General features: G+C 31.9%; 2 protein-coding genes across 3 annotated transcripts in view; one reads left to right on the plus strand and one right to left on the minus strand.

Annotated features, from left to right (window-relative positions):
* Positions 1-227: 227 nt before the first annotated feature.
* LOC124538915 (putative peptidyl-prolyl cis-trans isomerase dodo) overlaps positions 228-15,980 on the plus strand; it is a 29,494-nt gene continuing 13,741 nt past the window's right edge. Inside the window, exons 1-2 of one of the 2 annotated variants that reach the window (XM_047116177.1) lie at positions 228-445; positions 723-1,521. In XM_047116177.1, the coding sequence (XP_046972133.1) occupies positions 724-1,194 (471 nt within the window). In that variant the 5' untranslated portion in view covers positions 228-445; position 723 and the 3' untranslated portion in view covers positions 1,195-1,521. Of the gene's footprint in view, positions 446-722; positions 1,522-15,980 lie in introns of those variants that run through there. The other variant, XM_047116176.1, reaches the window with a different exon arrangement.
* LOC124538914 lies at positions 1,800-12,680 on the minus strand. The gene is made up of 2 exons (XM_047116175.1): positions 12,565-12,680; positions 1,800-3,104 (listed from the first exon to the last, which is right to left on the minus strand). Exon 2 carries the CDS (start codon positions 3,098-3,100, stop codon positions 2,066-2,068), a length of 1,035 nt encoding a protein of 344 aa, XP_046972131.1. The 5' UTR covers positions 3,101-3,104; positions 12,565-12,680; the 3' UTR covers positions 1,800-2,065.

Here is a 15,980-nt window from a genome sequence, read left to right on the forward strand (position 1 = left end):
TTATGTAATCAAAATTTACAAAATCACATTTGTATTTCGTTTTAAAAAATGTAATGCGTTGACAACAGGTGGCGCTGTACTTTTTCATTAAAAATAAATTTAATATATCTTTAATGTTTTTATTATTTAATAAATTATACGTAAATTTTATAATGACTTTGTTTTCAATTGCTGATTAATTATTTATTCGTTCACAGCCAGTTATCCAATTAATCATATTCATTTATTATCTGTATCACACGCCGTCGCCCGTCACCAATACCGGTACTCCTTTGCTTGCATATTGTAAATGTTTTTAAAACTCTAAATAGACTACGAAAGCCTGTGAAACTTCCGTACAAACTAGGTTCTATTAATTACCAGTGCTAATAACTTAAATAAGCTGCTAGTCAGTTATTGAAGAATCCTATTGAAGACATCCAGTCATCCGGATCACTGACGCGAGGTAAGTTGGTGTTTATATTGTATTGTGTAAATTATAAACATTTAGAAGTAATCTGTAGAAAGTTTCTATTTATATTTATTATCATGTTATAACCTTAAAAATTTTATAATGGACAAAGGAATGTAGAAAGTAAATAAATCTATTTAAAATTTCGTTTTCTTGTCATAAATTTTGTATAAGAATTCAGATATTTCATTGTAGGCCTTATTTTCTATCTAAAAAATGAATTTGTGTCTGTGTTCTGTGCAAACGCATCAACATTCCCGAACTATTACAGAATGTCGAATGACAACGACGCGCCATTACCCGAAGGATGGGAGATGAGAACCAGTCGTTCAACTGGCATGACTTACTTTCTTAATATGCACACAAAGAAATCTCAGTGGGAACGCCCTGATGCACCAGCTGACCCAGGCGATGTAAGATGCAGTCACATTCTCATCAAACACGCCGAGAGCAGGCGACCATCGTCATGGCGTGAAGAAAATATTACAAGAACGAAGGTGGAAGCTCTGGACTTACTTAAAAGTTATCGCAAACAGATTGTTTCTAATGATGCATCATTCACTGATATGGCAATGAAATATTCAGACTGCTCTTCGGCTAAACGAGGAGGAGATTTAGGCATGTTCAGTCGAAGTCAAATGCAACAAGCTTTTGCAGAAGAAGCATTCAAATTAAAAGTCGGGCAGCTGAGTAAACCAGTTGAGACGGAGTCAGGTTACCATATTATATTAAGAACTGTTTAAGTTAATGAGATGTTTAAAAATATAAAACTGATATTGATTTAAGATAAGAAATTGGAATAACTAGAACGATGAGTAGTTTTTTGTTTATATCTTTAATAATATCTTAGAGATAAATATCCTTTATAAATTTGCAGAAGTGTTAAATATATTTCTTATGCTAGAATTACATTCGGTAATATTTTCTTACAGTATATAATAGATGAACTTTAATAGATAAGCTATAGAGCTGGCAAAGTTTATATTATAAAAGTTATATTCTTTTAAGTGTGTGTATGTATCTTATAAAATTCTTGTATTTTATGATAAATCTAAATATAATTTACTATACAAACATGCTTTTTTTTACCCTGTTGAAATAAATTAAACTTAAACAGTTTAGTAAAGATTGATGTTGATGTTTTTTTTTTTTAATAATTAAAACAATTATAATAGAAGAATATTACTTAAAAATAAAGGTTTTATATTCTTTGCTGTCTATAAAATTCCTTTGTCCATTATTAAATAAATAATAAAATAAAATAAAAAAAAAAGAAGTTTTTATAAATCATTAAAAATAATGAACAATAAATAACACACTGGTAGGCATGTATTTAGCCTTTAATTAATTATAATTTTAAACAATTACATTCGAAAACAACAATTGACTAATATTTTAATATATATAATATTTTGATATAATGCCATAATAACCTTTGACAAATCCAGCCTCTTTGTCAAAGGCTCGTTTATTTCTTGAACATTTTAGACTATTATATTATGGCACTTACAAAAAACAAATAACCATAATTATAATGCTTCATCAGGTTTATTTGAGTATTAGAAAATTTCACAGTTACCATGTGCCATAAGCTTGATCGAAGTTATTATAGACCTAGGACTCCTCTTCTTGGTTTCGAACTAATACTATCGTATCCAAAGCGGAATCTTTGATGTCTTGTCCTAGGGGTGTCCAGATAGGTCCGATGATGGGAGGAGACCTCTTGCCGCCCCATGCACTGAATTTCACCTTCCTCTTTCCGTCTTTTTTCAAATTAATATCCAAATATGGATGACCAGGCTTAAAGATTCTCGGAATGGTTTCCATAAACGTATTGAAGGGCAAGGCATCTCGAAGTGTTCGTTCGTCCATTTTAGTACTCAAAGCCAAGATCTTGATGGGGTGTCGTTTGTCCAACGACGGTATAAACTGGTAACCAGCTACATCCAAGCTATTACCGCTTGGCAGGTAATTGGATATTATCCGAGTCAGTTCTGGGACGGAGGCAGAAAATATTATTTTTGAACCTTTTGCACCTGGTTTGTATATAATTTGCCCACTCCGCTTTCCTCCCCATGGGCTGAATCTAACCCGTTTGGGCATGCTTGGTTCTCGAATGCCGATGGACCTTTTCCAAGTCCATGTATGCTCTGCAATATTGGCGTTATTTCTCTTACCTCCCCATGGACTGAAACTTCGTTTTTCCATTGGAGTCAGTTCGTTTTTATACGTTGAATTTACCTCAGGCCCACTGGTCATAGCAAATGATGGAACTATGACCGGGTTAACCCTTCCATCGTTGCGCAAAAAGAATGTTTTATCGTTATCGACTAAATTCGGCGACCAATATTTTTCAGTTACTTCTTTCATTTCTTCAGTAGTTCTCCTCTTACGTTGCGAGTCTATAGAATCTTGACCTTGGTCAAAATACTGAGTGTGCTCTGCGGGGCTATCGTTTTGAATAGATTCGTAATGGTTACTGGGGGAGGGCATATTGAAATAATTGATGTATGGTAACGGTGGGTAGGTATCAGCCGACTCGATTGGTTCCAGGAGGGTTTCAATGGCCGGGTCTGCATGGTTGATGTACTGGAGGCTGGCTGTGCCGATCCAGGAGAACGTGATGATAAAAATCCAGGAGAATGTCATGATTCTGAAATCAGATATAATTTTTTCTATTATTAACTATATTCGCAGTTACATTTTTATAGCAATTTTTATTTTAATTGCGGTTGTTTTATTTCCCATGATAAAAATATTGTTGATGCACATATACATTATATTTGTTAAATTTGCTTTAATTGGAAATCAATTTTATTGTATCTAATTGCTAATGCCGAACATCCCATATACCTACCTACCTACTATAAATTTAAAAATATGTTTTTAAATGATATCACTATTGAATATTAGTTAAAAATGATTATAACTACCTACAAAATAGATAACCCGAATATTTCTAAAAATGTTTTTCTAGGAGATAATGTCTTGAAATACTATGAAACTATATAATATACATTACACATAATATACCGATGCCATTAATCGTATAAAACCAACTTGTTAAAATATATGTTAATAAAGTAAAACTCCATATGTTATTATACATATTTGACGTGTGCCTACTGTTGACGCGAAGATGTGATTACCATAGCTGGGCATTAACTCGTTAATCCGTTAATCGTTAATTAACGAAGTTAACATTTTGATTAACGAATTAACTTTTAAGTTAACTTTTAAAAATGTTAACGGACACGTTAACTTTCGTTAATATGCAGAAGCCCGTTAATCGTTAATCTAATGCCTACTATTTACCGCTCGGCACCGCGGCGCTGCGCGAAAAACAGGTTCAGACAAGTATGAAACGAATGACGTCCCTCTCGATAGTATCCAAGGAGAAGCTCAAGCATATCTTGGATCACTACTACCGACAATTGCAGCAACTGTCTATAAATTAAAAAATATTAAATCTAAGTGCCTAGTAAATTGCACAGCTTTAGCCAATGCCTTATTAAATGGTATAGAGAAAAGGTTTGGTCTACTCCTGAATGATGAACAATGCCTACTTGCCGCGGCATTTCACCCAAAGTTCCGGTTGATATGGCTGGAAACGTATGACAGCAGTAGAGTGGATGCAGTAAAAAAGGTCATGGAAAAAAAGGTAGAAGATGCTTTACGACAAGAAGCAGCGGAAAATTCGAAGGACAGAGATAGTTTAACTGGCGGAGGGAGCAATGCGAGTAACAACGATGATGACGAGGAACAAGACTTTTTTAATTCTGTCACTCAGTCTATAGAAAAACCAAAGAGCTCCAACTCTTTAAAGAGTAAAGCACAAAGTCTCGTTAAAATGTGGCTGGACATGAAATCAAAAGGCTCGTTCAACGCTGCTGCATTCCTCGGGGAACAGATATTCAAAAATCTATTTATTAAATACAATACTGCTATACCTTCAAGTGCTGCAGTTGAACGTCTGTTTTCCACGGGTAAAGACATTTTAACACCAAAACGAGCCTCGCTTTCAGACGAGAACTTCAACATGTTAATGATCATGAAGGGGAATATGCACCTTATGCCCGACGATTAAATTACACATTTGAATTATACAAGAATTTTGTTTTATTTCTAACCTGTTAACTTCCAGAACCTAAACCAACAAGTTGTATAAGTTCACTAACGCAACGATATAAAAATGCAATTTTACACATATTAACAGATTAACGATTAACGTTAACTTGCGTTAATTCTTCTGAAATGTAACGCTTAAACGCTTAACGAAGTTAACTTTTTTTGTAGCGGATTAACGATTAACGAAGTTAACTATTTGATTAACGGTGCCCAGCTATGGTGATTACTCATCTACCCTACATACAGATTAAAGTTTAGCTCTAAAAAAAAATAAAAATAAAAATTTTGGCAACTTTATTGTTTACATTTGGTCACGTTATAACGATTTCTATAATTCCCGTTTATCTATTTATCCCTTATGCATTTTTACATAAATGTGGCGTACATATTTTTCAAGCGTATGGGTTATGAGGAATATGTTCCAAACCCTCTCCTTAATGGAAAAGGAGGCCTTATCTCAGCAGTGGGAAATTTACAGGCTGTTACTTTACTTTATTTTTATGAGTTTACTTTTTAATGATATGGACAGTCGGACGAATAAATACGCCACTTGATGATAAGTGGTCGCCACCGCCCATATCAATAGCAATGGAAGTATTAATCACTCCTTACATCGCCAATACGTCACCAAACTTGGGGACTAAGATGTTATGTTCCTTGTGTCTGTAGTTACAGACCTACCCAAAAGACAAGCCAATAGACTTGCACTAAGCCCTACCACCAAGTAAAAGCAAGAGAAAAAGGAACTATAGTTTACCGTAGGGTTAGCCTTGCGATTCTAAAACGTACTAATGTTTTAAGCATACAATGACTGTAAGTGGTAAGTTTGTTCGTCCTTGTATAAAAAACTGATGCTAAATTTATAATATAATTAGAACGCACTGAAAGCCTATTTCCTAACCCGTAAAGAAAATACAGGAAAATTGATTACAAATTATAGTGCTGGTAACGCCTGTCATCATCATGTTTCTATGATAAAACCTTAAACCCTAGCCCAAAAGCAGATTAATTCTTAATTTTGATGATAATTAAAAGATATACCTTTATAAATAAATACTTAAATGCTAAAGCAGCAATGTGTTAAAAAAGGATTTCTCATCAAAAGAAAATTTTTGTGTTATTTTCCAACTTTATAAACTTGTTAGTCGTTAGCGTTAAATAATTAATCTAACTTTGAGTAAAAATAAAATTGCCTGTCGCTTCTACGATCCTTACTTAAACATATTATTTTATGACAGATTTTAAAGCCCATTAAATTAGACTAATTTTCAATTTGATGTCATAATATTATTTATATTGAATACATACAAATGAAAGTTTGTGCGTTCGAATAAACAGCTCGATGGGTTGTAATGGTATTTTAAAATGATCGATTATGCAATGAAATATGAATGGTCATAAATTATTGCTTTTAGTTAATTGGAATTAATTTTATAAACATGTTAATGTCATATACCTTTATAAATAGTGTGTCATAATTAATCCCTTAGACTATTGAGGGAATATAAATAAAATTTTCAAAACAAATAAATAATTATCAATTTAATATTTTAAAAGATATTCAGGCTTACTGTAAATCGAAGAAATATTTTTTTTTATTGAAATAAAAACGCTGTATAACGAAAGCTTTATGAATATTCTTGCATACTTTCTAAGATTTCAATTGAAACGAACCATATTTATAAGTCCTTTCGACCGTTTAAGATTTCCAATTATACAAAGTAAAATGAAAGAAATCTAAAAAATGGCTGAATGGTGCAGATCACGTGTATCATAAGCAAAGATTGCGGGTTCATGCCCGAGGCAAGCATTAGGTACTGTTTCATTAGTGGTAATTAAATACTAGATTAATTCTTACAGTTGAAGTACTCGTATGTTAAAACATTTTATCTCACAGATCAAAACTGGAGCGGTGTGAGAAATCCTTATATTTTTAAATCACAAGTAATTTAATCTATTTATGTACCTATAATAGTATATAATTTTAATGGACTGGAAACAGAAAAACTTTGAGCCGAGACTCGAACCCTGGATTTTAGCTATGATTTATGTGTTCCGACTACTATATAAAATCGGTTCTTAAAATGAAAGTGTACACAATCAAACAACCACAGCCTGTAAATTTGGCACTGCTAGGCTTAGGCCTCCTCTCCCTTGGAGTAGAAGGTTTTGGAACATATTCGACCACGCTGTTCCAATGCGAGTTGGTGGAATATACATCTGTTAGAATCTTATGAAATTAGACACGTGCCGGTTTCCTCGCGATGTTTTCCTTCACCGCCGAGAACGAGATGAATTAAAAACACAAATTAAGAACATGTGTATTCAGTGGTGCTTGCCTGACTTTGAACCCGCAACCCGCAAAATAGGTTAAAGTGCACACGTTCTAACCATTAGGCCATCTCGACTGACAATAAAAATGTTTCCGTAAAAATAAATCTTATTAAATTATTTATAGGCAGCCGTTAAACGAGCAAACGCTTAAGCATTTCTTTCGCTAAAACAATATTTTTTCTGTATCCCTTTGATGGTCTGTGCGATCTCTCTCTCCCCTAACAAATATTTAAAATACTAATGCCGGGCATTTTTAATGGCCTGAGATATTCCCGAGTGTTTTACACCTAATATTTTAAATTTGATATAATGTTAAAATCGTGCATACAAAAAAAGTCTCCGTCGAAAATATAGTTAAAAAAAATTGGTATATAGGCGTCTCACTGAGTTCCAGGTATACATAATACATAAAGATACATTCACAAATTACTTGAATGAAAAAATATTGGCTAATCTGAACGCCAAAGTTTAGAAATGCTTAATATTTGAGTAAGGAGTTCAGTGTATCTAAAATTTAAATTCTAAAACAATTGAGATTTAAAAACTTGTTATGTAGATATATTGGATTAATCTTATCAGATCGGAGTTCAATAACCTTTAGCCTTATATATAAAAAAGTATTGTCCATTATACTTAAACAAAAAACAAAACAAAAGTTCAAGACGAATATATTGGTGAGACTTTTACAACATTTATTTTAAAGAATGTTTTACATATGTTTTAATTATTGTTGGATGATGTAATGGAACAACAATAATGATTTTGGCGTCTTAATTTCCCGCCCAAGTCTCAGATCCTGCTGTATAAGGTCGAAGTAAAATCTTAATAACAGGATTTAATCCAAGTAATGTTTCGATTGAACACGGATTGAATGTTGTGGTTAAATCTATGACCCTAAACCGCAACTTGTATGGGACGGTTACAAGGGTGTTTTGGAGGTATTTTAAATGTAACGTGTCAACTAAAACTCCAAACGGTATTCCTAAAAAGTTTTTAATAAAAACAAGAATAAATAAATGTTGGACAACATCACATACATAACTCTGATCCCAATGTAAGTAGCTAAAGCACTTGTGTTATGGAAAATCAGAAGTAACTACGGTACCTCAAACCCAAGACATAATAGAAAACCAATGAATTTTCTACATCGACTCGGCTTAAAATCAAACCCGGGACCTCGAAATGGCGCACCATGACAACCTGTGTACACACTACTCGACCACGGTGGTTGTCAAATGATTGTTAATTATTAATTCATATGTTTTGGTTTGTTCCCAATGACGCTATTACGGAACCCAATGTCAAAAAAATATATAAGTGCCCAGTCCTCAGAATATTGTTGTCCTAGTAAAAAATCTATCTATAAAACGGTGGTAGCTTCACTTAATTGTTAAATAATGATTCAAAAGTATTAATAAAAGCCCACTTGAATAAAGTTTATTTTAATTTTCATCTTATAATTAAAATAGCGTATGCGTTTTCCTAGAAGGATTCTATAAGGGCCTCATAAGACTGAAATAAAAGAATCGTTTCTATTTCGCTAAGGGTGTCTCGCCTTATTGTGTTCATTAGCATACGTCACTGTTTATCTCGTGTGCGTTGTTATATAATTAATCGCATTGAATTAATACTTAATACAATTATTGTTGAATGTTTTTAGAAAAAACATTGTCATCACCGGCGCGGCGTGCTGACATCGGAAATTGTTTACAAATAAAATTAAGAAAGCATTGATGGAGTAACTACTGCGTTACAAAGACCAATTAAATTCAGTAGAAAATTTATATAACTTTTATAAAAGGATTGGAACCTCCTTTTAAAACTACGTGGCAGTCATTTGTGTCGAAAATTTAAAAAAAAAAAGTATTTTAGATATGCGACGGATAATATTACCCCGACCTATTAACTAAGATATCTGAATATGTCTTAAATCAATATATGCTTGGTTTGAAATTTAATTTGGATTGACTGTAAAGCTTTTGATATGCCGAGTAAATACGATATAAAATTAAATTTAAACATTGTGTGAAATTCTCTCTTTCTCTCATTAGTATTTAACATATAAAAGAAAAAGACAAAGCATTATGGGACTATTCGACCGCTATACAGTGTTTATTAGTAATAAATAAGACAAGTTTGCCAAAAAACACCTTACTTAAAACAAACTTAAATAAAACCTCTACAAGATTATACAGAACACCTTTCATGCAAGATATATTTATATTCCAAGTCAAAGACATTTATTTTAACTAAGATGACATGTCCCTTGTGTAGTTTGACTCACTCAGCCTGGAACACCACAAAATATTGCTAAATAGTAGTTGAATATTTGAACAGCAGTCGAGATGATCCTCATCCAGGTCTGCATAAAGCTCTACCACTGAGAGAAGAAGAAAGGAAAGCCTGACATTTTGTAAGATATAGTTGACGACAGTTACTTCACAATAAATTTATGATAATATAATGACGAATAAACCAAAAGATATGAGGCATAGGACTACGACGAGAATTGAAAAAATCCCTACTTATCGCTTGTATAAAAACGTTTTTGGTCAATGCATGTCTAGGCGGAAAAATATAATCAAGTTACCAAATATTTAAAATAAACATTAAGATAAAATTAATAAATAAATCTTATTAATCATCAAATGTGAAGCAATTAATTGAGAATCCTCATCATTGTATCAATAGAACAAATCAGCAATCTTTATTTTTAGTATGACTTCTTTTATATGCGTTCATTTTAGATCAGTAACAAATTATGAAACATGTTTAAAATAGTTAATTTATACATGCATACCGTATGGGTTGATATAGATTTTTTTAACATAGTTAAAAAAATCTATATCCATGTTCGTTCATTCCCGGCGTTCTATGATTATAGAAGAATTGGTACTAATATAAAATATTCTTTTGAGTTGAATATCAGACTTTCGGAATATTAAGGCATAACTTGTTCGAAGATCAACTATTTATTGTGTTTTTAGAACATCACAAATCACCAAATCCGCTTTTTCACGATTCATGTCACTGAATACCACATTATTTATGTGTGTACTCAAGAACAATACGGGACTCGAAAAACATTAGATAAACAAAGTTGTTTCCCTTGAACCTTCCGATGAATTTTCGACAACATATTTCAAGAACGGAGATGTTTTTTCTGAATCTCTTATTTGTTTAAATATATTTGTATATCATTTTATCCAATACAATATGATCGTAAAACAATTCGCCATACTTTTCCTTATCATACTCTGACTTTGCCATACTTATTTTATAACATCTTGTGTAAATTCTTTCAATCAAAAGCTCTACATTTATGCCGCGTTTCCTGTCATGACTTTAAAATGCTAGATTCTGTATTTTCATGATTTTATTTATAACAGTGGCTTGTAGCATAATGTGCATGTATATAACAATAATAAAGTAATCAAGTTCTAATAGAAACTAACAACTAAAGTGGAAATCAACTTATAAAGCACAACTTCACGTGACCGCGCAATGGTCAGGATTCGTTGAAATAATGCAAAGTTTGTATTTATGTTCAACAGGCGCTATGTTTAGTAACTAATAGTCATACCTTTAGTATTGTTTTTAATCCTTTATCGAGTTTTAAAAATGATTATTAATATTTGATTTGGTAATAATTTAAATAACAAATCATTCCGTAAGTCCATCAAAAGTAAAACGAAATGTTGTAAACTTTTCAATTGAAAAAAAATACTAATCCAAATAATAATAAACTTATGCTCTAAAATGATTCGTTCAGTTTAATTTAAGGAAACAATAATAGTGATGCCTAGTAAGAAAAGTTTCGGTACATCTAGAAAATTTAGAAATGTCGCAGACCTAAGGTCAGAAAGAGAAGAATCAGTTAGTGTTTGCCCTAGCCCAAATTAATTTGGAGACTCTGTTTGTTCTTTACAAGGTAGATATGGCGTTGCACTGTAATTATTTTAAGGTTATTTTAGACAAAAAAGACGAAAAAAATCAATAAAACCTTTGTGTATTTAGTTATAGTTTATGCCTGAATAGTCAAAAAATAGTGGCTAAGTGTGAGCCACTATCCGTCATGCATACAAAGATAATAAACTTGGCGCCCTAATTATTAATTATTTTGTTGAGCGACACTTTGTCTAAATATTGCAAAAATAATCTAAGAAAATTACAGTATTAATGAATTGTACAAAAATACATTACATAATTACATTCGTTAAATACATTATTGTATTAAAACAAATGGTTTAAAAATGGAACCTAAAAATTAAGAAAAAAAGTTTTGCAGTATTTTTCAGCTCGACCTTCCCAAACGACCTGCATTCATGCCGACTGCGTAATCATTTTCACGTCGTTTTTAAAGAGAACAAAATATTTATATAATATATCGTTTTCTACTATATAAGCTGCCCTACTGATAACAATAGATGTCCGTGAATACAATAGTTACATGTTACTGGCTTCTCAGATATTGCTCATACGATAACTAATTATTAGGGATTAAACTGGATCACAAATATTAAGAAAGAATATGGCGTATGATTTTTATGTTAGATGATTTTTTTTCATGTACAAAACTAGGCCAGTAACATTTGATTGAAATGCAAAGAGTTTATAGACTCGAAGTTCTTTTTTTTAAAAGGCACTTTATGTTTATAAACGTAATTTCGAGGCAACAGATCTATTATTAGATGTGTTGATTAAAATAAATATTTATTTATTAAAATAACATAGATAACTAAGTTTTATGAAAAAAAGCCATTTCTATTAATAATAATAATTATTGTGTTTGTTATTCATTAATTCCAATTTTAAAGATAAAATTTAAAAAAACGCTAATGAAAAATCTCATAATATATTATTCGATTAATATTTGAATTTAAAAACAAAGTAGTTAAGCAGGCCTTTCAGTTGTAGTGATTAATTATTATCTGTGAATTAATGTAAAAAATATTTATTATTAAAAAAAAAGTAATCAAATGCTTAAAATCATGTATTAAACGAAGTAGTAGTAGTTTTTAGATGTTGATATTTAATGAAATCTATCGATATTTTACCCAAATATCCCTGATTGATCGAAATCTTCGAAACTATACGACCGATTGACTTGAAATTTTCAGTACTTACTTTCGCAACGCTCACTCGGAAAGGATTTATAAAGTTTAACTGTAAGGGTGAAATGTTAGCTATGAAATAATTATTTGTAATTTTTATATAATCTGTAACTTGTATTTAACAATTTTGAACTTTTTACTAAAAAATATTTTTTATTAGAATTTAACGACTAACATTTTTACGGATTATAAACTGTTATTATTTAATTTTTCAACTGATTTTTTAAATATAGAACATAATTTTGATTTTCTGGTAGGGCATTCCATAACTTTATGCCTTGTACAGTAAAAGAGTATTTAAAAAAAATGTACTGAAATTTTGAGCATAAAGTTCCGCTAAGATCTTAATAAGGAAGGGTGCTGAAGAAATTCAAATTTTACCCTTAAATATAATGGAAAATTAGCTTTTAATAGAACGGAGTACATTATATATTGTCTGTATAACTGTCTATTGTTCGTCCTAAATAAATAAACACTTATGTATATTTAGTGAAATGTTATTTAACAATTATAATAATAGTTGTATATCTTTCTTACCTGGTATATAACTACAGCATTCCTAGATCACAATCCAAGGCATATGAACTTTAATACTATGACAATGATACGAATGTAACACTTCCAATGCTTACTCGATGACGAGGCGAAATGTTATGATTTTCATGGTATGCCATCCGCGCTTATATACAAGAAGATCGACGCGGTGTAGCGTCAGTGCGAACGGTGTATTATTAAAACGACGTATTTTGTGGATGTGGTTTTGACAATCAAATCTGTTTGTTTATGACTATTTGTTATTTTTGACTATTGTTGCGTTTTGTATGTTTCATTTTTTTAAGGTATTTTTAAGCGTTTAAAGAAAAGCGTAGAAAATTGGATTCGTATGGTCAAAGGTATAAAAATATCCTTAGTAATTTTATCGACGATGATAATTAATTATATATTTACATACTTAATAATATTTTACTTATACTGGCAAATGCCGCCTAATATTAAATGATCATCACCAACTATAGATTCCTTAATTAACCATTCCTTACACTAAAATTGGGACTTAACAAGTTATGTACTAAATGCCAGGAATTACACTGAATCGTTTAAAGAAATGCCGAACCACTTTCGCAATTATGCATAAATTACTAAAAAAATATATAATAAAAAAAGACTTATTCGTAGCAGGAATTAAGTATATTTTTATATTATTGTAAGATTTACGACGACGCAAAGGGTATTTTTTTTTCTCATCATTTTGCCGCCCTCTACAGCCTAGCCCAGAATATATCTAGTGTAAAACCAACGCTACCAGTACCATAGAAGTTGATATTATATGATGGTAGTACATACATTGATTAGGTTAAAGAAGAACCTTTATAATAATAACAAACCTCTTCAAGTGAGGAACATAAAAACATACAACAACAACCCACTCATCAGATACTACTGTCAAGCGGTAATGTTAGTGTTATTTTTGGGGTCAAAAGGTGGGTGAACCAGTGTAACTACTGGTATCATAGTAAGCACATTGGCGATTAAAGGAATTGTTAAAATTATTCACAGCACCGGTGGTGACACTTACCATCAGATGGCTCATTTGCGCCTACCAAAGAAATAAAAATAGTCATACCAAGGTAAACATACAAATACTTTTAATTTATTTGCATGAAAGTCAGTCAGGACGTAAATTGTCCAGAATAATTGTATTATCAATTAAAATAGTATATTTCAAATCGAGCTGAAATGGCCCAGTGTTTAGAACGCGTGCATCTTAACCGATGATTTCGGGTTCAAAGAACTATATATATGTGCTTAATTTGTGTTTATAATTCATCTCGTGCTTGTCGGTGTAGGAAAACATCGTGAAGAAACCTGCATGAGTCTAATTTCATCGAAATTCTGCCATATGTGCATTCCAACAATCCGCATTGGAACAGCGTGGTGGAATATGTTCCAAACCTCAATGGGAATGTTACTTTACTTTTTTTATTTCAAATCGATCATATAACGAAAATTAGTTGCTTATAAGAATTATATGCTTGCTTTAGAGTTTTAAAACTTTTCAACTCGTTACGATCGATGTGCAAAGAATCGTGAAAATTTCGAAAGTTTTCGTAATGAACAACGTGTAAGGTTTCAAATTGTAGAAATAGATTTTCAATTTGTTTTCTTGTTGATATTTTTTTTATATACTTTTAGGTTTTATTACATTTTATTTTTTTAAACCGATATTGTCCAATTGATATATTATGGTCTATTCTTATCTGGATATTCTCAGTTTTCAGTTGTTTTATTATTTTTAGGGTTCTGTACATATAATGAAAATGAGAAATCCTTATAAGATCGTTTCGTTGTCTGTCTGTGTGTCTGTCCTTCAAAATCCTATTTCTCGGGTACATTTAGAGGTATAATGTTGAAATTAGTATCAAGTGTTGAAGTCGATGGTCCCTTGAAACTGGGAAAAAATGGAACCACAAGATTAAAAGATATAGCCCTTTACGTCGTATTTCCCATACATTCGTAAAGGGAAACAAAACCGATAGGCTACTTCCCGTTGACCTAGATTCGTGAAATTTTGAAAGAAGCGATATCTTGTTTGTAGCGCAAGGGTAGAAAATTTTCCGAAAAACCGTAAATATCTCTAAATTGTTGAGTGGTACGGAACCCTGGGAGTACGAGTGAAACTCTCACTAGGTCGGGATTTTTATAATTCATCACGTGCTAAAGGAAAAATATGGGTTACTATAACATTAACTTTTAACGTAACAAACAAATAAAGAAGCACGTTTACTTTTGCATTTAATTTCGTTACGAAATAGTATTATTAAAAAAAAAATAATAAGTAGTAAAATAGTATTATCTTTAGTAATATTTCAAAATTATGGAACAGTAAATCGGTAAAATATGGTCACTAGATTTCCTTCCTTCTTCTATATATTTCTTCCTTAAAGGCCGGCAACGCACCTGCAAGCCCCCTGGTGTTGCAGATGTCTATAGACGGTAGTTGTCACTTTCCATCTGGTAAGCCTCCTACTCGTTTGCCACCTATTATATAAAAATAAAAAGATTTCCTACAGCTGTAATTTCCAAGGGAAATAGTGAAGTTGTCATAGTGAGCAGCACATATTATACAGAACATATATTGTACACACACACACAATTACCTCCCTATTCCCTAAATCTTAAAATCCAGCAAATCCCAAACAAATAAAACCAAGAGTGCATACATTACGTACTTTCCGAGGTTCGGGAATGAACGTCCAAACAAATCTTCGAATGGACAATGATTTTAAATTTTCTATTGTCTAAATATCTCGTCTAGCGTTGTGAAATATAATGAACTAGTTGTTGCCTGTGCATTCGCTCCCGTTTTAGGGTGTTGGTTGTCTTGTGTTAGGCAAAAAGTAGCTTTTGTCCGTCCTTGAAGTTCAAATTTGCATCTTTTTTTTATGTTATAGGTTGGCGGACGAGCATATGGGCCACCTGATGGTTAGTGGTCACCATCGCCCATAGACAATGACGCTGTAAGAAATATTAACTATTCCTTACATCGTCAATGTGCCACCAACCTTGGGAACTAACTAAGATGTTATGTCCCTTGTGCCTGTAGTTGGTACAACAATACTGAGTACTGTTATTTGGCGGTAGAATAACTGATGAGTGGGTGGTACCTACCCAGACGGGCTTGCACAAAGCCCTACCACCAAGTAAATATCATCATACAAACTTTCATCAAATTCGGTTCAACGGTTTGGTATTGAAACAGCGACAGACAGGCAGAGTTCCTTCTACATTGATAATAATATATATTAGTAAAGATATACTGTAAACATTGCTAAATTGCCATGTTAAACGCCTTAAAATATATTAAAGGAAAAACGCCGTAATTTTAACCTTTTTTTTAATTTGAACTAAACATAAAACTTTGTCAAAGTAAATTTTACATTATTCGTATGTAT

Source organism: Vanessa cardui, chromosome 21 (genome assembly GCF_905220365.1).
Source record: "Vanessa cardui chromosome 21, ilVanCard2.1, whole genome shotgun sequence".
Lineage (NCBI taxonomy): Eukaryota > Metazoa > Arthropoda > Insecta > Lepidoptera > Nymphalidae > Vanessa > Vanessa cardui.